The 22299-nt window shown below is 33.0% G+C and overlaps 2 protein-coding genes across 2 annotated transcripts; one reads left to right on the top strand and one right to left on the bottom strand.

The window, feature by feature from the left end:
• The first annotated feature begins 2296 nt into the window (after positions 1-2296).
• Positions 2297-6171, top strand: LOC115982990 (MDIS1-interacting receptor like kinase 2-like). Its single transcript, XM_031105761.1, has 2 exons — positions 2297-5153; positions 5697-6171. Exons 1-2 carry the CDS (start codon positions 2525-2527, stop codon positions 6065-6067), a joined length of 3000 nt encoding a protein of 999 aa, XP_030961621.1. The 5' UTR covers positions 2297-2524; the 3' UTR covers positions 6068-6171.
• Positions 6172-9954: 3783 nt separating this feature from the next.
• LOC115980600 (cytochrome P450 710A11-like) lies at positions 9955-18883 on the bottom strand. The gene is made up of 2 exons (XM_031102831.1): positions 18196-18883; positions 9955-10202 (listed from the first exon to the last, which is right to left on the bottom strand). The coding sequence occupies exons 1-2, from the start codon at positions 18881-18883 to the stop codon at positions 9955-9957; spliced, it is 936 nt and encodes a 311-aa protein (XP_030958691.1).
• Between the last annotated feature and the right edge of the window lie 3416 nt (positions 18884-22299).

The raw sequence follows: 22299 nt of genomic DNA, 5'->3' as shown, positions 1-22299 counted from the left end.
ACAACTACAACATATATTAAATGAGTTCCCCATAAATGACATAAGTAATGGTTAACGCGCTAGATAGGCAAAAGCATAACCAACAGACCAATGGGCAAAAGACCATTGAAGTCTATAATGCCTCCGCATTCATTATTGATGACTGTTAAGATCGTCCATCTTTAAACGGATGAATTAAATGCTATTCAATACAAGGCGTAACATATGGACATCAATGGCAGATGAAGCCATACAAGACATTTAACGCTCAAGACAGCTAAGGAGTAACGTACGGGCATTAACAGACAAGTAGTCGTTGGTAGACAATAAGAGCCAACCATTAATATCAACGGCTCCATAACCCATAAATGCAAATATTTATTCAGACAATGAAGACAAGGACTACAAAACCCACACAAACTAAAGGGAGAGAGGTAGATAATTCGAGTTCATTTGGTAAGAGATTTCTAATAACGTTGTTTATATTTTTTGGAAATACGTGTGAGTGAAAAAGTGTGTAAAAATGCGTTTAATGTTGTTTAAACACTAAAAATTGTTGTTTAAACAACAATAACAAACAGGCCCGAATTCTTATCCCAAAACCTATTCCCAAGTTGAATTCTTTTGCAATATACTTCAATTGAATTCCATTCTAACTTAATCATCAAATCCTTCACCTTCTTCTATCTGTATTGATAAGAACTTCAACTGACAATTTTTTGCATCATCAATAGGTATTGATTAATCTTGTCTACGTAAATTGCCATGTTGGTGTGAACATTTTTTCTTTGTGCTTATGTAATTTTTTAATTTCATCATTAATGGACGGAAAACGTAATATTCAATAGCATACTTTTCAGATTATAGACTTGGCATCGCTGCTTGTTGAATTGATTAGAAGCAGCCCAACTTAAATTTTATGAAAGTTTTGATCTTCCAATAACCATGCTTGTTAATATAAACGGAGTATATTCAATTTGGCAAGTTACGGTTCTTGGGCCTCCTCTGAAGGGAAGAAAAACATACGGTGGTATGGGCTCTTCAAATCTACTTGGATTGATACTGAGAGGATCTTGAAAATAATCATCATTATAATGGGTTCCACATGTTGTCCACAGTACCTGCAAAGAACCTCAAACCCAATTTCAATTATTTCGTAATGGGAAATTTCAACATTTTATCTTGTTAATTTTGTCTTAATTTCATTGTGACTCAAGTTTTTGTAATTCACCAATTTGTTAATGTATACACGTCCCATTGATAGGATGATAATAATGGTTGTCAGGGTCATTTCTAGTTGCATGCCATAATTGGCGTTAAAAAATCATGGTGTTGGAATGCTAGCAAACTACAATCGGTCTATCATCTATACTTACTGTATATATTGAAGGAGGTAACTCCTCTGTTTTGATGTCCAGTGCTGGCAAGCTGTAGAATCTGAGGTGATCGAGGCACGAAAGTGCTAGGCGGGTGGTAAGAGAATTTCTCTGTCATTTCGATAAGGGGTCATGAAATTTCGATTTTTTGTTTTCTCAATTCTCCTCATATTGTTTGAAGAAATGCTTGAACCAAACTTTCTGTCATTTGTTATCAGGAACTTTGGGAATGATGTACCTAAAATATGAATCTTTTAATAAGGAATTGATTTTGTTGTGATTTGTGAATAAATGTGGAAGACAAAGCTTGCATAACTACATATTTTAAGATTATTATCCTTTGTTTGGCGTAAGCCTCATTTAATATGAGTTTTTATGACAATGCTTGAATGTGATTGCAAAAAAGATATAAAAATTATCTGTCTGTTTCACTTGACGACACATTGTTGAGCGTGGATTTCATGATATATTATGTTCAATTGGCATGTTCAAGATATGCGTGCACTGGTGAAATACTGCTTGCAAGATGATCCATATTTATGTTCTTGTCTTAGTTTGGTTCGCAAAATGATAATTGAAAACCCACCTAACCTAGGAAAAGTGGAAAACGTGTGGCCTAAGATGTTTGAAACCTTGGAAAACTATACACCTTTTCGATAGAAAGTCAAGCTCATGGTTGTTCCAATTCATACATCTAGGGAGGTACTGCTGAATCTAGGATATCATAGGCCACCAGGTTTGACTTTTGACTTTGAAGGGAAACTCGGTGCATTGATTCTTGATTGGTTGAAACAAAAAAATATAACACAAAAAAGTTTCCGTGGGGTGATTTAAATCAAGAAGATGGTATATTTGTTTTCAATATTATGTTCACCTGATAAACATGGAGCTATTTTCTTTCCAAGCTCAGTTAATAGGCGACGAAGAATGGGAAAAACATAAAGCAAAATAGAAAACAAAAAAAAACAATGTAAAAGGAATCTTTTGAGCTAACCTTTAAGAAATGGAGCCCGTGACAAATGAGTCTACATACTTCGAGCCATTCATTCTATTCTCTAATTCATCCCTCTTCCTTTGAAGTTTTGGCCACAAATAAATTTTCACAACTTAAATTCATAGCATCTTTGGTACACAAATAGCTCTCCAATTATATAGCTGCTTTACTAGTCATGTTCAAATATATTATCATCCTCATCTTTGCATCATTTTCTGCTTCCTTTGTAACTTCATCTCCAACAGCAACAACAGAAGGACAAGAAGTAGAGGCGCTTCTAAAGTGGCAAGCAAGCATTGACAACCAAAACCAGTCTCTCTTTTCTTCATGGGTTGGAAACAGCCCTTGCAATTGGAGTGGAATTTCTTGCAATGAGTTTAGAAGTGTCATACAGATAAACCTCACAGGTTCTGGTTTAAAAGGTACCCTCCATGCTTTCAGCTTCTCGTTCTTCCCCAATCTCTTAGGTCTTAATCTTAGCAACAACTCACTATATGGAACTATTCCTTCATTCTTAGGTAACCTTTCTAAGCTCATCTACCTTGATTTGTCTTGCAATCAACTATTTGGAAGAATACCATCTGAAATAGGCCTAATGAGAACTCTACGAATAGTTTACTTATTTGAAAACAATATTAATGAATCCATTCCCTATGAAATAGGAATATTGAGCTCACTCAGTGAGCTAGCTTTGTTTAAGAACAATTTAACGGGTTCAGTACCTGCTTCAATAGGAAGTTTGGGAAATTTATCCACTCTTTTACTTTATAACAATGGACTTTCTGGAACAATCCCCCAAGAGATAGGAATGCTAAAATCTCTAAGCGAGCTTGATTTGTCAATAAACAATCTAACAGGATCAATCCCTACATCTATAGGAAACTTGGCAAACTTAACTGTTCTATTCCTTTTTAGCAATAACTTTTATGGATCCGTTCCTTCTGCTATAGGAAACTTAACCATTCTCACCAAGTTGCGCCTTATGGGAAATCAATTATCCGGACCCATCCCACGAGAATTTGGAAAACTCAAATTTCTCACCCATCTAGGATTGTTCATGAATAAATTGAATGGCTCCATTCCTGTAGAAATGAATAATCTTACATATTTGAAGTACTTGGTGTTCAGTAACAACATGTTGTCCGGTTCTCTTCCACAACATATATGCATTGGTGGATCACTTGAATTATTCACAGCACATGACAATTATTTGACAGGCCCCATCCCAATAAGCTTAAGAAACTGCTCCAGCTTGTATAGATTAAGGCTTGAAAGAAACCTGCTAACAGGAAATATATCAGAACAGTTTGGGGTATATCCCAATTTGAACTACATTGACTTGAGTTATAACAATTTCTATGGAGAACTTTCTCCGAAGTGGGGTCAGTGCCATAATTTACAGAGTCTGAAAATCTCCAACAATAGAATTTCAGGTGTAATACTTCCTCAGCTTGGGGGAAGGATTCAGCTACATCTACTTGATCTCTCCTCTAATCATATAGCTGGAGAGATTCCAAGGGAGTTGGAGAGGCTAACATTATTGTACAACCTTACACTAGCTGATAATGAACTTCTAGGTAGAGTACCACCAGAAATTGGAAATTTGTCCAATTTAAGAATTCTTAATCTGGCGGCAAACAATCTAACTGGATCAATTCCTAGGCAGTTAGAGGCATGCTCCAAGTTACAGTACTTAAATTTCAGCAAAAATAGATTTACAGAGAGTATTCCCTATGAAATTGGCAACATATACTCTCTTCAAAATCTTGATCTCGGTCAGAATTTACTTATGGGAGAGATACCACCACAGCTTGGAAATTTGGAAAACTTGGAAACATTGAATCTTTCTCATAATGAGCTCTCCCGTTCCATCTCATCGACTTTTGCTGACATGTCAAGTTTGACAAATATTGATATATCTTACAATCAGTTGGAGGGCCCTCTCCCCAACAGCAAACCATTCCTTGAGGCTCCAATTGACGGATTCATTAATAATAAAGACCTGTGTGGAAACGCTACAGGTTTGAATGCTTGCCCCTCGACAATCAGTAATGGCCCTAATGGCAAAGAGAGTAGAAAAGTTGTGATTTTGATTTTAGTCCCTTCTTTTGGTGCCCTGCTTCTTATTTTCAGTGTAGTTGGGTTTCTTTATGTTCTTCTCAACTGCCGAAGGGTGAGGAACAATCAGAACAGTCCAAGAGAAGCACGGAATGATAATATGTTCACCATTTGGAGCTATGATGGGAAAATGGTGTATGAAAACATCATTGATGCAACAAAAGAATTTGACCCCAAATATTGTATTGGAGTAGGAGGGTATGGAAGTGTTTATAAAGCTGAACTGCCAACAGGTCAGGTAATTGCAGTGAAGAAACTTCACCCATTAGAGGATGACGGAATCGCCAATCTAGATAGTTTTGAGAATGAGATTCGTGCATTGACAGAAATTCGACATTGCAACATTGTAAGGCTTTATGGGTTTTGTTCACATTCGCGACACTCATTTTTGGTTTATGAGTTCTTGGAAGGGGGAAGCTTGGGAAAGAAACTTAGCAACAAGGAAGAGGCAACAAAATTTGGATGGATTAAGAGGATAAACATTGTTAAAGGTGTGGCCGAAGGTTTGTCCTATATGCACCACGACTGCTCACCTCCAATAGTTCATCGAGACATATCATGCAAGAACATCTTGTTGGACTCAGAACACAATGCTCACATATCAGATTTTGGCACAACTAAAGTTTTGAAGCCTGACTCATCCAATTGGTCTTTATTTGCCGGCACGTTTGGATATGCTGCTCCAAGTAGTTATTTTCTATTGGCATGGCTGATCTCCGAGCAGCCCATGTGCATTTCATTTGTTTTACTGCTGATCATTGTTTTTGGAGGTATAGCGAGCTTATCATTAAATTAATGTAAAAGAACCTATGAATTTATAAAAAGTTCAAAGATAAAGCCACGTACATGATTGAGATAAAAGATCAATGAACTTTATTAAAAGTTCAGAGATAAAGCCATAGGTATTGAAATAATCTCATATCCTTTTAAAAAAAATAAAAATGTAAAGCAACATCACAATTATTTTGGCAAAAAGAAGACCATGGTTGGGTTTAAATATAGGTGCTTTGTTCCCTAGATTTGCATGGTGCAGGAATATAGGTACCACCACTTTAGTTCAAAAGATGAGGAAAACTGTTGATGAGATAAATTTTTTATTTTCAACTTATCCACCGTCATAGTAAATGAAGAATTTAAAGGGATGCAATCCAACAATAAGATATATAGCAACTAGAGGTTACCTTCTAACCATACTCGAAATGGATGAGCTGATTTCTTTGGTTTTGCAGAACTTGCATATACGATGGAAGTGAATGAGAAATGCGATGTTTATAGCTTTGGAGTGGTGACATTGGAAGTGATCATGGGAAAGCATCCAGGAGCTCTCATCTCACTTCTCTCATCATCATCTTCATCATCAGCAACAACTTCAACTGCCCATGGTACACTATTGAAGGATGTGTTGGATCAACGACTCAAACCTCCTAGAAATCAAGTCGCAAGGATGGTGGTGTCTATTGCAAAGCTTGCATTTGCATGCCTGGAAACTAATCCTCAATCTCGTCCAACCATGCAGCAAATTTCCCGGGAGCTATCTATCAAAAGATCTCCTCTGTCAGAGATGTTTGGCAAGATTACCTTGGGACAATTGTTGGTGTGATCATGCTCAAGTGTATTCCACACTTTATTTATTTATTTTTATTGTACTACATTAGGATGAGTTATGCAAATTAGAATATTGTTCGTTTGGATCAAATTAAAAAACCTCTCAATATATGTTGAGTGATTAGTCTGGAATAGAATTGAATTGAATAACAAAACAAATTTGAGGCGATAATTAAATAAAAATTAACAAAAAGATTCATTAGTCTTTAGTTGGGAGATAGTCTTCTTTGTGTCATAATAATTGTTGTGCTTGTATCAGTGGAGGAGCCAATAAATTTTTCTAGGGGGCCAAACTAAATATAACAAAATTCTTGTGTGTGTACATATATATTCATGTCCTAATCTCTAACCAAGTTTTAAGGTTTAAATCTTTGAGCATTTTTAGGGGTTCAAAAAGTTTTAACATTTGTGATAAAGGATTAAGAGTACTTTTTCTTTATTAATATTCATCAAGTGTGAATATTTTCCACTTTAATTACTCATATTTTGAAATATAAACTATTAAAATTTATAAATTACTTATATAGCAATTCTTAGTTATTACAAAAGAAAGTGTTAACAGTGAAGTGTATGCAATCAAACGAAATTAAACAAGTAAATTGAATTCATCTTTATCTCTCAATACCTCAATATAATAGTTACACATATTGCAATTATCAAAACCTAATATAAAATAAAGTAATAGAACATGAAGAGATTCAGCTGTAAAACTAAAACATAAATGGTTACAAAACATATACACAGGTAACACAACTTGGTTAACAAAACACTTACACATAAAATAAAATAATAGAAAAATTAATATCATCAAAGCATTTAAGTGCGAGCAAGCTGTAAAGCACAAACCAAACAGTTATCAAAGTCTTTTGTGGAATTTCACACTTTCACATATGCACACACGGTTTTATATACAAACAAAGCCAGAGAGTTGATTGATGAGAGCGAGAGAGAGAGAGATAGCTTAGCAAAAAAGAGAGAGAGCGAGAGAGACAGACCAAACTGCTATTTCTGATTTAAACGGAGGTGGGCTGGAACTAAAAAGTCAAAATGGTGACCACCGTGTAAGGATTTTCTCTTTATTAGGAATACTTCTGATTTACATGGCAGAGGAGTCCTTGAAACGAAGTTATTTTACTGTTTTTTTTCTTTAATTTCTAAATGGCTGATTTTGGAATTTACTAAAAAGTTGTTTCGTGGTTTGTGTTTGGATAGATATGGGCCAGATATTTTTTTTTATTTGGGTTTTTTCTAAATCAATTTGAAATTTGAGCCCAGATGAATTTTAAGGGACAAATAAATAATTTTGAGTGAAAACTAACTAAACGAATAGTATATTTTACGACAGCTGCGGATGGTTCAGTTAGTAAGGTTGTGCACTTCGTCTAATTTATATAGGTTTGAGTATCGTTGTCAACGATCTGTAATAATAATAATAAAAAAAAAAAAATAATATATTTTACATTCTCAAAATTTCCGGGAGTATGTATAACTTAGCGTTTATTAAGGATTTTTTTTTTTAGTAATGCTATAATAACAAATTATTTTATAACATTTTTACAAATTGTTGGTATGACCAACTTATTATTGGTATTTATTTAAACTCACTATTAACATCACTTTTTTCATTTACTAATAATTATTCACCACATTAACAGTTGTAAAAATTTTTGTAAAAAAAAAAGTGTATCTTTAGTATTACTCTTTCTTGATTGGACAAAATTTAGTTATAAAATTAGTTGTAACCTTAAACTATAACTTAGTGTTTATTGCGTATAATTTATTGTTGAGTAACGCTGCACCCACAAACTATTTTAATTATAACATTTTTACAAATTATTGATGTAGCTAATTTCTTATTTTTTTTATATAGGCCCACAATTAACATCACTTTTTCATTTACCAATAACTACTTACCACATTAACAGTTTGTAAGTTTTTTTTTTTTTGTAAAAAAGTTTGTATTTCTAGTATTACTCTTTTTTGTTTGGACAAAATTTAATTACAAAATTAGTTGTTATATTAGACTATAATCTTATTTAATATCTTTTTATTAAATGTGAATTTTGACAAATTTACCATTGGATTGTATTTCTTTTAAAATCCTCCATGCTTGCAAAATTTCTATAAAATTAAAAAATAATAGTTATGTTATCAATAAATTGTTTAAACTGCAAATTTTGTAGTTTAAAATTATGCATAAAACATAAGCTTATATATCATATAGTAAATAATATCCGATTGGTATAAAATTTGATATGTGTATTAAGAGCGTAAAGAACATGCAATCCAACGGTTAAATTTTCAAAATATTGAGTAAGATTAATTTTTTAAAGAAAGTTGTAGCATTTAGCTACAATTACTTTTGTAACTAAACTTTATCTTTCTTGTTTTTGTAATGCCATAAATAAGACTTTTACAAAGTCAGGGGTGGCCTCCTGTCTCCACTAATGGTTGTATGTTCATACAATGATGTGATTTTAATATTCAAATATGGATACAAATAATTTCAAGAATTTTACTACAATCTATTAAGGCTATGCCTTGTCTTAGGCAATTAACCAAATAGTTGGTATGCACATTGAGAAACATATTCAAATGTGTAAAACTCTTCTCTCTCTCTCTCTCTCTCTCTCTCTCTCTCTCTCTCTATATATATATATATATATATATATTGAAACTTAAGTACCCACTTCTAATAACAACTAAATATTAAACAAACCAAATGATAAAAAGAGAGAACCTATGATCAGGAATGTATTTTAATGTGATCAAAATTGTACTTTAAAGTACAATTTTGGTAATCTGCACTTGAGGAAACGAACCATTAGAGGAAAAAAAAGAGTAAAAAACATGAAAAATCCACCAAGAGAGTAGCAAAATAGAAGAAAAACTGAGAGTATCACAAGCACATTGAAATACATAGTGAACTTCGATAAGGGTGGTGTGTTGGATAACAATCTTTTACCTTGGGAAGCACATCTCAATCTTACAAAAGCAAAGTTCGCATTTTTATCAAGGGTGTCTTTTCTATTCTTGCTCTTGTTTTCTTATGAAAAACATGTACTCTATTATTGTATAAATGTTTAGAGTGGTGTTGTAAATACAAAAATAAAGAACTTAAATTAAGGAGATAGTGGAAAAGACTTTGATACCGAAAATAGACGCAGTCCTTAGAACCCTCCTCTCCATCTCCAAACCTAAACTCGAAAAGCTCCTCAAACCACTCTCCACAATTTCCCCATTCATCTTCCTTTTTTCAACATACATTATCCCATTCAAAATCCCAATAACTCTCTGTCAAAGTTCTAAAGCATCAGCAAGTTCTGTTACATGTGCATCAGGTGCCTCAGGTGCCACACTGATGCAGCCCAAGCTGGATAGTTTTCTCCTCCAATTAATGGTTGAGAAGTGAGAATTGCTCCTGGATTTTCTCCAGGATGCAAGAACAGAGGATCACTAAGATTGTATGAATCTTGCGAAGAAGATGAAGCCTCTGTAGTGGAAGTATTGCCCGCTGCTGTTTCTGCCATTGAAGGAGCTTATAGAACACAACGGTGGTGAATGAAGAAAGCTTCGAGGAAGATGACAATGGCGGATGAGAAAATCCCCAAAATTGAACTAAGAAACCCTAGAAAAGAGAAGAGAAATTCTGTGGGTTTTGCTCTGATACCATATAAGAAAGTAAATGATTGAAAATGAATAATCTGTTATTAATGGAATGATCTGTACACATATATATACCAAACGGAGCATGTAACTGCCTGAACAAACTGGTATGCACGTGTGAACACACTCTAACAGTTTAGCTAACTACCACACGTGAGTCATTAGCCTACCTTTAGTTAGGAACAAAACTACAAGTAGCTTACAACACAAAACCAACTATACTACATCCTTATTCTGTAGTTTAGGCATATTTACACAACTTTTAATTCTCTTCAACTGGGCTATACCAGATTCACTAGTTAAACAAGTAGTTAGCTCTTCAATCTTCACATTTGTTACTTTGGCACTTGCTGCTACATCATCAAAGGGTCTTGCTTGATCTGATGTACACTGATGCTCTGTTGATACATTGTTTGCTGCACTATGATGCAGCTTGGGCTGCATCAGTGTGGCACCTGAGGCACCTGATGCACATGTAACAGAACTTGCTGATGCTTTAGAACTTTGACACTCTCACCCCACAATCCAACGAAAACCCAATTGACATAAGTGGTGCAGGAACCTTATTATGTGACCTTCATCCGCCCATAATCATACACTTTCATATACCCATCCAATCCCACACTCAAAACCCTATACTCCCTCCCTTCCTCCGCACTCTCCTTCCCAAATCTCCATACACAAACTAATGTAACAGTCTTTATATAACTCTCCATCAAATAAACCATCTTCTCACCTCCAATCAAATCTCATATCTTAACTGAATTCCCACCCGCTGTAGCAACTAACCCCTGAGATGGCAAAAAAACCCACTCTCAACCGGTTTTACTTGGTTAACCTCCATAACAGATTTTGAACCTATCACTCTCACATCCCAAAGCTTAACCGTGTGATCATATGACCTAGTGACGCACATTTCATTACTAATAGGTGAAAAATCATCACAACGCACATAATCCTTATGACACTAAAGCTCTAAAAGTGGGATCTTAGAAGTAACATCCCAGTACTTAACAATAGCATCATCGCCACCAAAACAAATGGAGCTTAACATTAAATTATGAATATATATAAATATAAATATATATATATATATATATATATATATATATATCAAGGCGATATTATTGGAAAGGGAAATGCAAATAATATCTCGTATCATTCATGACTAAAATAAAATTGTTAAGATTCTTTTTAAAAAAATCTAATGGTTTAAATTTAGTCCTTTAATTTTAACTATAATTGTCAAATTAGTTCTTCATGTTAAAATTATTATCAATTTAGTCCATCTAATTCTAATTCTTTGTAAAAAAAAAAATAGTCAATCTAATTCTTTGTCTAAACATTTTAGTTAGAAAACAATATTGTTTAAATGTTCTTTTTGCTATGAATAATTTAACTAAAAGCATTCATAAGATTATTTAAAACATCTTTCCGTTTGATTAATATTAATTTGAAAATTACTTAAAAGACTTCATGTACTAATAGGTTTGGACAAATAATTAAATTAACTCATTTAGTTATTTACTGTTAGGTTCTAAAGACTTAGGTATTTATGTATTTAGAACTCTAATGTGTATTGTTGGCAAACCATGATCAACACAATGTGTTTAGAAGTGTTTTAGTCTTGCTAAAAGTTGTATATTTTATGTAAAGTTAGAATCAAGCTAATGCAGAAAGTATTGTGCATTTCGGCCTGGCTTGATCGATCAAAGCTTAGGCTCGATCGATTAAATCTCGGGCAGAATGTTTTTTTCTGCAGATTTCCAACTCAGCCCTAGTTGTTTAAAACGTTTAGGGTTTTCTAATTTGTCCTAAGTATAAAAGGCAAACCCTAGCCACATTTTAGTGTTGCTCATATTGTTGTTTGTGTAAATCTCTTGTGAGATTTAGAGGAGCTTTCCTTTACACAAATTTAGGGTTTTCAAGGAGGAGATATTATCTACACCTTGATGATCAACTCGGTTGCTGCCATTGAAGTTTAAAGAAAACACAAGCGGGTGTGCTTGTATCTGGTGGTGAATCCAAGAAAGAAAGAGTCTGTGGAATTGGAGCTTGCACGTGGTCGTGTTAGTAAGTTCTACTAGTTGGTAGCAATAAGAAGTCGAGTGTGGGGGCTTGTAAGTCTTATTGTATGAACTTCGATTCTTTCAAGATTGTGGATTCAGGTTTACCTTGAGGATAGCTAGGTTAAATTCTCCCCCGGTTTTTACTAGTTTGGTTTTCTGGGTGATCATATATTTGTGTTATTTATCTTTCTGCTGCTTTGCATGATATAATCTTTGTGATTGTGATAACCTAGATTTGTTAATTTGAACTAAGCAACAACTTGGCTAATTACCTAGGTTAATTCAATTGTGTTTTAAGGGGTCTAAAAACCATCATTTACTAATAGATTTTACAATTGAATAATTATTTACTTACTTTCCAACATATGCAACTTGCATATATTTATCAAAATTTATAACATACAGTAGAAAGAATATATAGGAAGAACAATCAAAGTAACTTAACCCCAAATGTGTACCAAACTAAAGAATCACACATAAATTGAAATAACAACGCTTAACTCCATAATCAGTTTAGCCTAAAAATATTTTTAAACAAGTTTTAAATCAAGTGATTTCATTCAATTTAATATAAAATATATTCAAAGTATACCCAACCTAAAACATATACAGAACTCCAAGGCCATACCCAAATTGAAAAAGAAAAAACAAAAAGTTAAGTGATAACAAAAGAGGAAAAAGACTATCATAAATCTTAGATGACAAGGTGTTAGGTCTTCAAATTTCCTAACTGTTGAATGATTATTATAACAAATTTTAGGTGGCAAGTTATTATTAATGAGTAAAAAAGTGGCATCAGTGATAAACCAAGATTAGAACCAATAACAACTTGCCAGGTAGGATTTGTTGTAAAATTGTTATAGATAAGGCATTTTTCTAAAGTATGTGTGTGTGTGTGTGTGTGTGTGTGTGTGTATTCATGTATGTCCATATCTAACAATATGAAAGCTGTTGACCAAAGTGGACCAAAGTAGTATGAAATAGAGTGAAGTGGACCAAAATGGACCAAAGTGAACAGAATAGATTGAAGTGGACCAATTGGACCAAAATAAACCAAAGTGGACTAAATTGGATCAAAATGCTATGCTGATATGGCTCAACAAGAGCATAATAATAATAAATATTATGTTTTGAGTTTAAGATATTATATAAATTATATAGATTGGGGAACTCGTTCTATCAAAGGTTACGATTTTGGCCTTGCTGTCTTTTAAGGAGGCAATAGTTAGTTCTATTGAAGTTTGGGCTCTTGTAGGTTGTAGGCCCTAGGTGTGCTAGACCCAAATTTTGTTCGTGGGGTTGCATATTCTAGGTAGGAACATGTTTTGTGTTGAATCTTGTGGTATTTTGGGATATAGTATTGTTTGTAAGCATTATAGGATTCTGACTTATAGTGCGAAGACTTTAGTATGTTATATCATCTATATATATATATATATATATATATAATCGAAACCTCTGAAACTCTCACGATTTTCCACATCTGCAAAATATTTAAAAAATAAAAAATAAATCATTATTATTTTTTTAAAATAAAATTATTTTTGTTTAGTTCAAACTTAATAAGGAGTGAAACTCTATTTTATTAACAAGTCCAACTTAAACTCAAACTCATCATTATCATCTATATATATATATATATATATATATTTATATAATGAATTCAACTTGATCAGAAAGCACCAATACATCTGCCACCCAAACTCCAACAGAATTGCGATAGTATGAGCAAGCCAGAAGTTTTTTGTCATTAATACACTGGTCACCAAGTGTTGACCATCCCATATCAACAACATCATGACAAATTAACGGCTCCCATGAGTAAACCTACAATTTCCAAGCATGGATGTGATGTTTAGGTACCATCTTCATACAATTTCATTAAACTACATGATAGTGACATTCCAAATCTTCAAACTATCTTCCAACCAGAAAATAGGGTCCTTCCATCGAGATGAAAGGTGATTGCTTCTTTGGTTAATGAATTTTATGTCGAATTTGTTTATATTGTTATTGTGGGTGAACTAGGCCCAGTGGACTGGGCCAACCACACGAGCAAGGCCCGGCGCAAGGCCCAAGCCCCATTGAGTGTGATGAGCCCAGGATGATTGGGCTGACCACATGAGTAAGGCCCAGAGCCCATTGAGTGTGATGAGCCTGGGATGTCATGGAAGGACTGTCCTAGGCTTCCTCACATTGGACTCAATTGCCAACCGAGCATTAAGAGTTCCACTCAACCCTTCCCGAGGGGAATCGAGAACAATCATAAAAGAAGCTCGTACTCGGTCCGAATGAGATCGGTAACCAAGAACGACAACAAAAAGAATCCACTACCGAGCACTAACCTACTTCAGGAACAAGTTTCTAGGGAATCCTCTTAATTCGTGAGGATCTCTTGGGATTCTGGGAGATATGGGAATACGTGAGTGAGTGGGAATACAAATGATAACCACCCCACTCGCTCATGTATATAAAAGGGGGACTATGCCATTGTTTTGGGGGATGGAAATTTGGGGGTAAGGTGAGTGATCAAGGAAAAACTAGGTAAAGGAGAATGAAGTAAGAGAACTTATGGGAGATCTGAGCTTGAGAGGGAACAACCAAGCCTGAGTTGGAACCCTATAACTAAGATTTAGATTAAGCCCACCAACAAATAAGTTGAGGGTCCAATTACTTGCTCCTTTAAGCAGGTCTTGCAGTTATAATTAAAGAATTTCAATTCAACATATGTGGATATTTGTTTATATTGTTATTAATGAATTTTATCTTTTATGTTGAATTTTTTATTTGCTTTCATATGTGCCTGAGATTTTTTTTCTATCTTATTCTTTTCTTATGTTTAGAATTGATTTTCTTTTGAGTATTTGGGTTAATCTCCATATTTATATTGACATTGTTTTCGTGGGTTTGGTTTTTGGGTTGAAATGTCTACTAATTATTTTATATTGTATATGGTAGATGAAGCATCTCTATTTTTTTGGAGAAAAATCAAAGCTTTATATGGTATGTTATATATAAATTTGTTGAATTTGAAGGGTTTTATTTGGTTTTGAAGTAGAATTTGGGGATTCTATAAATTTGGAAGTTTTAAGTCTTGAGGTTTTTGGTATTTGCGTCTTAGTAGGTTGGTCTTAATTCCTCACCTTAAATGTTTTTTATTTGGGTTCATGTGTTTTTTTTGTTTTCTTAATTAAAGCTATGATTTTCAGTTGATTGATTATTTGTTTGTATTCAACATAAAAGATAATGGAATTAGGTTTAATAATTTTAATATTGTTCCATGTTTTGAATTGTGTATATTGTTATTATTACAACTAAGTAGGATTGAGAAAAGTATCAAAATTAAATATTTCTTCTTTTTTTTTTTTTAAATACTAACTAGCAAAATGTCTATAGTATGCATATTATTAACCCAATTTTCTATTTCTAAATTTCTTAGATTTATTATAAATAATTTTTAGAGTGTTGTATCAATTCTTAGAGTGTTTTTCTTTTATTTTTCCAAATTTATTATAAACTCAATTTTTAAAAATAAAATTGAATGTTCTAATATATAATTTATTATAGAGATTGATCCTGTTTGACTGGAATTTTTTCCTCCATATTAGAGGGTTTTCCACAAAAAATTAGCATGTTCGTGTGATTTTTTTTCTTAGTGCTTCTGTGATTTATCATTTTACTATTACTTGGAGTAATTTAATTTAATTTATTCTATAATCTAAAGTATACTTTTCAGATTATAGACATGCCATTGCTGTTTGTTGAATTGATTAGAAGTGGCACAACCTAAATTTTATGAAGCCTTGATCAGCCGTTTGTACTAAAGATTTGATCCTTGCCAATAAACATATGCTTGTTAATATAAAAAGAAGTAATTAACTGGAGTGCACTAAATTAATTTGCATAATTACACTAAGTGTATGAATCTCCAAAGTAGTTTTTTCTCAAAAGTGGATAGTTTAGCAACTCAATTATTATTATTATTATTATTATTTCAAGATAAGATAGTGTTTCAAATTTATGGCATTCGCTCCATATATGATGATTATGTTTTATCATCAAACCAAGTTGTACAGATATGGGCCCAGAATCATATATTGGACCTTGGGCTTTGTTCGAGGACGTTGAATTGTCCGAGGAGGAACAAATAGTTATTAGGAGTTCCAATTTAAAGTCTCATGAGTAAGGAACAAATGGAAGGCGGTCCGAGGAGGAACTCCTCCTCGGATATGATGAAGGTAGCTTAAGTATATACTTCAGCAATTAGAGTGACCCTTCAAAAAGCTCCAATGATAGGGACGTGCCTCATGAACATACGAGAAAAAAGGAAACCCAAAAATATCTAAGAGAAAACTGCTACCACCTCAATAAATGCACTGCAACTACTTTTCTGACCGCATTTATGTGGAGAAGACCTCTGAACAGTGCTGCCTTGACTACCACAACCCACAGAAAGCCAAAGAGGGTGTTCGATGGGACAAGTATTCAAGTAAGAGCTCAGATGATCAAAAAGTGTAGGATCAAGATGGTCCAAACGGAGCTATATAATGTGAGAGACCCTCCATGAGAAGGGGATCAAAAAATTCATCAGAGAGAACATTGTAGCAATCTAAATCGCACTTGTACCCAATTGTGATCAATTTATAAAAAGGAGACCTCCTCGGACTATAAGTCTATTGATATCAGAATCTCTTGTTTGTGTTTGATTGTCATTTAATCTAGTACTAGCCGTTGTCCAACTTACTAAGGCCTAGTTCTCTGACCTACTCTCTACAAATTCATTGTACTGGACTCATTGGGCCAAGATCATTCAATTTGGGCTTGGGCTACGAAATGGGTCCTTACACAAGTCATCAATTGATTTTTCATGTAAGCAGGGATTGAATATCAAATTTCTTATTTGATGACAAGAAACTTTACTAGTTAAACTAATTTGGAACTCACGTCTACTTAATATCATATACTATATATTAAAAGTTGGGTTTAGAAACCACAATTGCGCCAAGTGGTTTTACCAAATTGCGGAAATTTTTTTAGATTTTTAGATTTTAATATTTTTCATCTCCTATAATTTCAAAGTTGATAATTTTGATTATAATCCAAATTCTTTATCTAATCCATCTAATCCTTATTTTTTTTACATGTAGTGTATTATAATCCAAAATTTTCATCTAATCCATCTAATCCTTTTTTCTTTTCCTTTTTTTTTATAGAAAATAATCCTTATTTTTTAAGTGTAGTGTGTTATATATATATAAAAATAAAAAAGCAGCAACTTTCTTATTGTTTAATTACTACACTACATGTATTTATTTGATTTTTTTTCTTTGAGAGGTAAATTTAGTTGGTTGGTGTCATACAACTACAACCTACAGTTGTCTATCTAAATATTATCAATAAAGCCTAAAATAATAGGATAGAAAGGAAAAAAAAAATCCAAAGCATAAAATATTAAAATGTGTAGTTGTGTATGTAGAAGTATAGCTAATCCCATGAAACTAAAAAAGAAAAAAACAATTTCATTGGGAGGATATACACAAGGGAAGAATTGATAATAAATTTATTATCTACTTTTTTTTTTAATATATATATTTTTAATTTATTTTTTTGGATAAATATCAAATTTTTGGATAACAAAAAAAAAAAAAAAAAAAAAAAAAGCTAATGATTTTTATGGTATAACAGAAAAAATATTTGTAATTAACGTTAACAACTTGATTTTTATATCAACTTCTTCACAACTTAAATTTATTGTTTTAAATAGAAACAACTTTTTATCATTTTTTTTTTTTGGTTGAAGTTTTCCGTGGTTGAAATTTTGTTTGTTGGATAAATATTGGAATGATTATGGACAATAGTTTTATTATACCATGACTCTCATCTTTAGATTTTTAGTTCATTATAAATATTAGAGGAAAAACACATTTTGGTCCTTATATTTTCAGTCGATTTCCGTTTTAGTCCCTAATTTTTTTTTTTTACCGCTTTTAGTCCCTCTCCTAAAAAACGCTTCCATTTTAGTCCCTGCCGTTACATCAGAAACGGATATTGCAGACGTGGCAAACGGCAAAGTTAAATAATAATAAACTAATATCCACGTGGCCTAAATTAATAATAAAAAATGTTTTTTAATGCCACATCAGCATCTAAATTAAAAAAATTAATTTATTAATTTTAACTAAATAAAAAAAATTAAAAACAGAATTAAAAACTAAAAATTTTATGAATTGAGATCTAAGTGTGCCTTGAACAAGAACAATAAGAACACAAACCCAGATCCAAGAACACAAACCCAGAAATTATTTAAAAAAAAAAAAAAAACTAATCAAAACCAGAAATTCCAATCTCAAAGCCAACCCACAACCACCAAAATAAAACCCACAACAACCCAGGCCAAAAAAATCGAAGGGCAGCTTCATGAGGCCAACATTGAAGAAGTTGTAATCGGCGTTAAACCTCTCGCGCACCTCGGGGGCTAGATAAGGCCCGACAAACACAGTCTGCGAAGTTTCGAGATTCATATCACGAGCCAGAAATCTAAGCGGAATCGCTTTTCCCGAAGAAAGTCGATCCCATTTTTGTAGATGGTGGAGAATAGTAATCTGCTGGAGTGAAGTATAGGTGGAGAGAGCTTTGGGAGTGAAGTTGGGAGTGATCCGACGGCGGAGATCTTTGTGATCTTGTCCCATCATGTATATGAGGTTGTGTTCGCCAAAGAGCTTTTTGCCAAAAGGGTGGCCCACAAGGTGAAAAGCATCGGGGCGCACATTGGAGAAGATCTTGTGGGAGAGCTCAGAGTCACGGATGAAGAGAATGAATCTGCCGACGATGTAGTTGGCGGAGAAGCCAGCTGGGGATGACTTGGCGAGAGATGACTGGTGGTCCCAGAACCTTGTAGGGTGACGGACCAATGAGATTGCGTTGCCAAGAAATGGAAACACTAGAACTGTACCTGGGATGTTTTTTCTCTTCTTCAAGTAAGAGATCTGTTCCAAGAAAAGGAGGAAGACAACGAGGGTGAAGAGATATGGGGCTAGAAAGGTGAAAGTGGTTGTTGACAAGTTGATGGAATTCATGTTTTTTTGTTGTTGTTTGTTGTTTGTTGATTTTCTGGGTTGATTTTCTTGGCCTGGGTTGTTGTGGGTTTTATTTTGGTTGTGGGTTGGCTTTGAGATTGGAATTTCTGGGTTTGATTATTATTTTTTTTTTAAATAATTTCTGGGTTTGTGTTCTTGGATCTGGGTTTGTGTTCTTGTTGTTCTTGTTCAAGGCACACTTAGATCTCAATTCATAAGATTTTTAGTTTTTAATTCTGTTTTTAAATTTTTTTTTATTTAGTTAAAATTAATAAATTAATTTTTTTTAATTTAGATGCTGATGTGGCATTAAAAAATATTTTTTATTATTAATTTAGGTCACGTGGACATTAGTTTATTATTATTTAACTTTGCCGTTTGCCACGTCTGCAATATCTGTTTCTGATGTAACGGCAAGGACTAAAATGGAAGCGTGTTTCAGGAGAGGGACTAAAAGCAGTAAAAAAAAAACTTTGGGACTAAAACGGAAATCGGCTGAAAATAGAGGGACCAAAATGTGTTTTTCGCCTAAATATAAGGCCAAATTCATGATTTTTCTTATTAATATTTTGAATGTCCAAGAATCTATCATTGCTTCAAAAAGTAAACTCCCAATTTTGTTTGTTTGTTTGTTTTTGTTTTTTTTGTTTTTTTTTTTTTTTTCTTTTTCAGGGAGTTTTCCTATAGGTTTCAAAACATTCAATCAAACAATAATCTTGGTATTGAGTTTTTCTCAAAAAAATTTCTTGAAATTTATATTTACATATTTGGTTTTGATAGGGTGAAATTTGGTGCCTCCTCCCTCACTTTCAAACACAAAATTCAATTTTTATGTAAATTTATCTACTTTTATTTTTTAATGTTTAGTAATTTGAGTTGTTCATAATTCTTAACTATTACATTGAGGCTATCACTTAAATATGCTTTCAATCATTTTTTTTAAATGATTGAATTCAAGGTTTTTCATTTAAATATGGGCTTTAATTATGCAAACTCCCTTTATAATATTTTTTGGCATCTCCTTTTATATTAGTTGTGTTAGGTTCTAAAGATTTAAGAATTAAATATTTAGAATCATTATTGTATTGTGTTGGCAATTCAAGATCAAAACATGTCTAGTCTAGGTGTTTAGGCAATGCTTAAATAAGGGTGTTTCAAGTTTTCAAGTCCAGCTGTTTGCAGAAAAGAAAAGTGAGGTTTTGCCTTTTTCGACCGATCGAGAATTAGGCTTGATTGATCAAAAATCGCAGACATAGTTTTTCTGTTGAATTTTTAAATGGGCCTAAGCTTGTGAAAACATTTAGGGTTTCACTTAAACTTCTTCACATATAAAAGAGAAACCCTAGCTACGTTTTGGAGGTGCTGAAGAAGACTTGTGTGTTACACTGTGAGATTTGAGACGTTCTATGCCTTCTAACAACATAAGAATTTACCGGAGCTAAAACTACAATCAAGGATTGGTAGAACTAGTTGCTATATCAAGATCAACAAGTAAAGGTGATCTGAAACCTTTGAGTGGAGTCTTAAAGTCACAAGCAAGGCGGGTTTTGTTGCTGTAAATCCAAGAAGAGAAGGAGTCTGTGGATTCGAAACTTGAACATGGTCGTGTCAGTTACTACTAGAGGTAGCATTAGATTTAGAGTTAAATCTTTTATAAAATCTTCGATTCTCTTATAGTGGATTTGGTTTACCTTGAAGATAGTTAGGTTAAATCTTCTCCAGGTTTTTACCTTGAAATGGTTAGTTTCATCAGTTTTCTTAGATAATCATATCATGATATTATTTACTTTTCCACATCTTTGCATGATATGATATATTTGTGTTTAACCTAAATCTGAATAATTAAACTAAGTAATCACTTGGTTAATAAATTAGGTTAAACAATCTGTTTAAGGGGTCTAAATGAACTTTCAAGTTGCATAGTTATCTACCATATTCCATTCAATTAATTTTGGACTTATATATGATTTTTATTTATTTATTAATAAAAGCTTAATCTTACACAATATTCATTCACTATATAATTTAAAGTAAAATGTTATCTCATTTAAAAAAAAATAGAGTAAAAGATTTCTTTATTTTTATTATCTATTTAATTTTAATTAAAATAAAATTATTTTTTTGTTTTCATTAATTTACACATAATTCTTGATTTGTTTTTTTTTTTGAAACACACATAATTCTTGATTTAGCGCATCTCATGAGTATAATACTAGTCATCATATACTATATATAATAGCAGAAGTTGAGAGAAAGTTGATTCTTATAATTAAGAAGGTGCTGTCATGTAGAAAAAATGACCCCTTAAAATTGTGTCACGTATAAGCTAAAAAGTGGCATATGATGTTGGTTGGCAATTTACGCTTGGCACCATGTATTACCATATGTGCAATATTTTATAATTCAATTTGGTGTCATGTTACTCTGGCATTGCCTAACCTCTTCTATTCCCAATCTTCTTATATAAGTACTAGAACTAGAATACAAATGTGAAAGCATTAATGTGAAGAAGGCAGGGTTAAAAGTATATTGAACCTTGTGGGTTGTCATCATGTTGGGAATCACCATTCGTATTTGTGTCCTTAATTTGCTGGATGACACTTCCTCTGGTACTCTCTCTCTCGCTTTCTCTCTCTCTCTCTCTCTCTCTCTCTCTCTCTCTCTCTCTCTCTCTCTCTCTCCAGATGTTGACAAGCAAATGGCTGTAACTAAAATTATATTGAAAGCTAATACTCATTTTGACAAGAAAATAGTTGTTTTCCTTCTTTCTTTCTATTTGTGTGTGAAGATACGACATCGTTAAATCACAACAATCGAGGATTTGAAGCTTGCATTGAAGAAGAAAGTGAATGTCATGGATGGAATAATCCAAGATCGGTCATGGTGATATCACATGGTAATTCTTCTTTATTTGGGTTAATTATGGAGTACATGAATTGGCAGCCTATAGTGTTATTTATATATTCCTTGAAATTTTTGGTTGCGTTAAGATCAATTTACTCATTGTACAATTAAAAAAAATAAAAAACACATCAAGGATTTGTATAAGATTGGAGAATTGATATTAGCTAGATAAATCTAACATGGCATGTGTCTACAGATATTATTTTAGCAAATGATTTCATATCTATAAAAACAATTTGACCTGTGGTGCTTGGCTGCTTGCTGATGCCAATTAAGGGTGAATATGGTGATGGTTGCTGGTGGTGACCCAACACACACAACGGGACCCCATTTGGTCTTGCGTCAATTTAGATTTCTTTCCAAGATACAATATTGAGTCACTTGGCCTTAAACATGTACAATTATATTTAAATGGAATTATAGTTGTAAGTTGGTAACCATATATGGCTTTAAAAATTCATCTGATTTCTTTTTCTTTTTTATTTTCAAATTATTTGGAATTTGTGACAATT

This window comes from Quercus lobata, chromosome 3 (genome assembly GCF_001633185.2).
Source record: "Quercus lobata isolate SW786 chromosome 3, ValleyOak3.0 Primary Assembly, whole genome shotgun sequence".
Taxonomy (NCBI): Eukaryota; Viridiplantae; Streptophyta; class Magnoliopsida; order Fagales; family Fagaceae; genus Quercus; species Quercus lobata.
The sequence above is the reverse complement of the archived record's forward strand: the minus strand, read 5'-3'. Positions and strand labels throughout refer to the sequence as shown.

Excerpts from the sequence above, each read along its gene's own strand:
- LOC115980600 (XM_031102831.1), bottom strand. The coding sequence starts at position 18,883 with ATGAATTCCATCAACTTGTCAACAACCACTTTCACCTTTCTAGCCCCA. Across the intron at positions 10,203-18,195 it reads CTTCGATTTTTTTGGCCTGG|GTGCCTCAGGTGCCACACTG; the intron begins GTTGTTGTGGGT and ends CATGTGCATCAG.
- LOC115982990 (XM_031105761.1), top strand. The coding sequence starts at position 2,525 with ATGTTCAAATATATTATCATCCTCATCTTTGCATCATTTTCTGCTTCC. Across the intron at positions 5,154-5,696 it reads GTTTGGATATGCTGCTCCAA|AACTTGCATATACGATGGAA; the intron begins GTAGTTATTTTC and ends TTGGTTTTGCAG.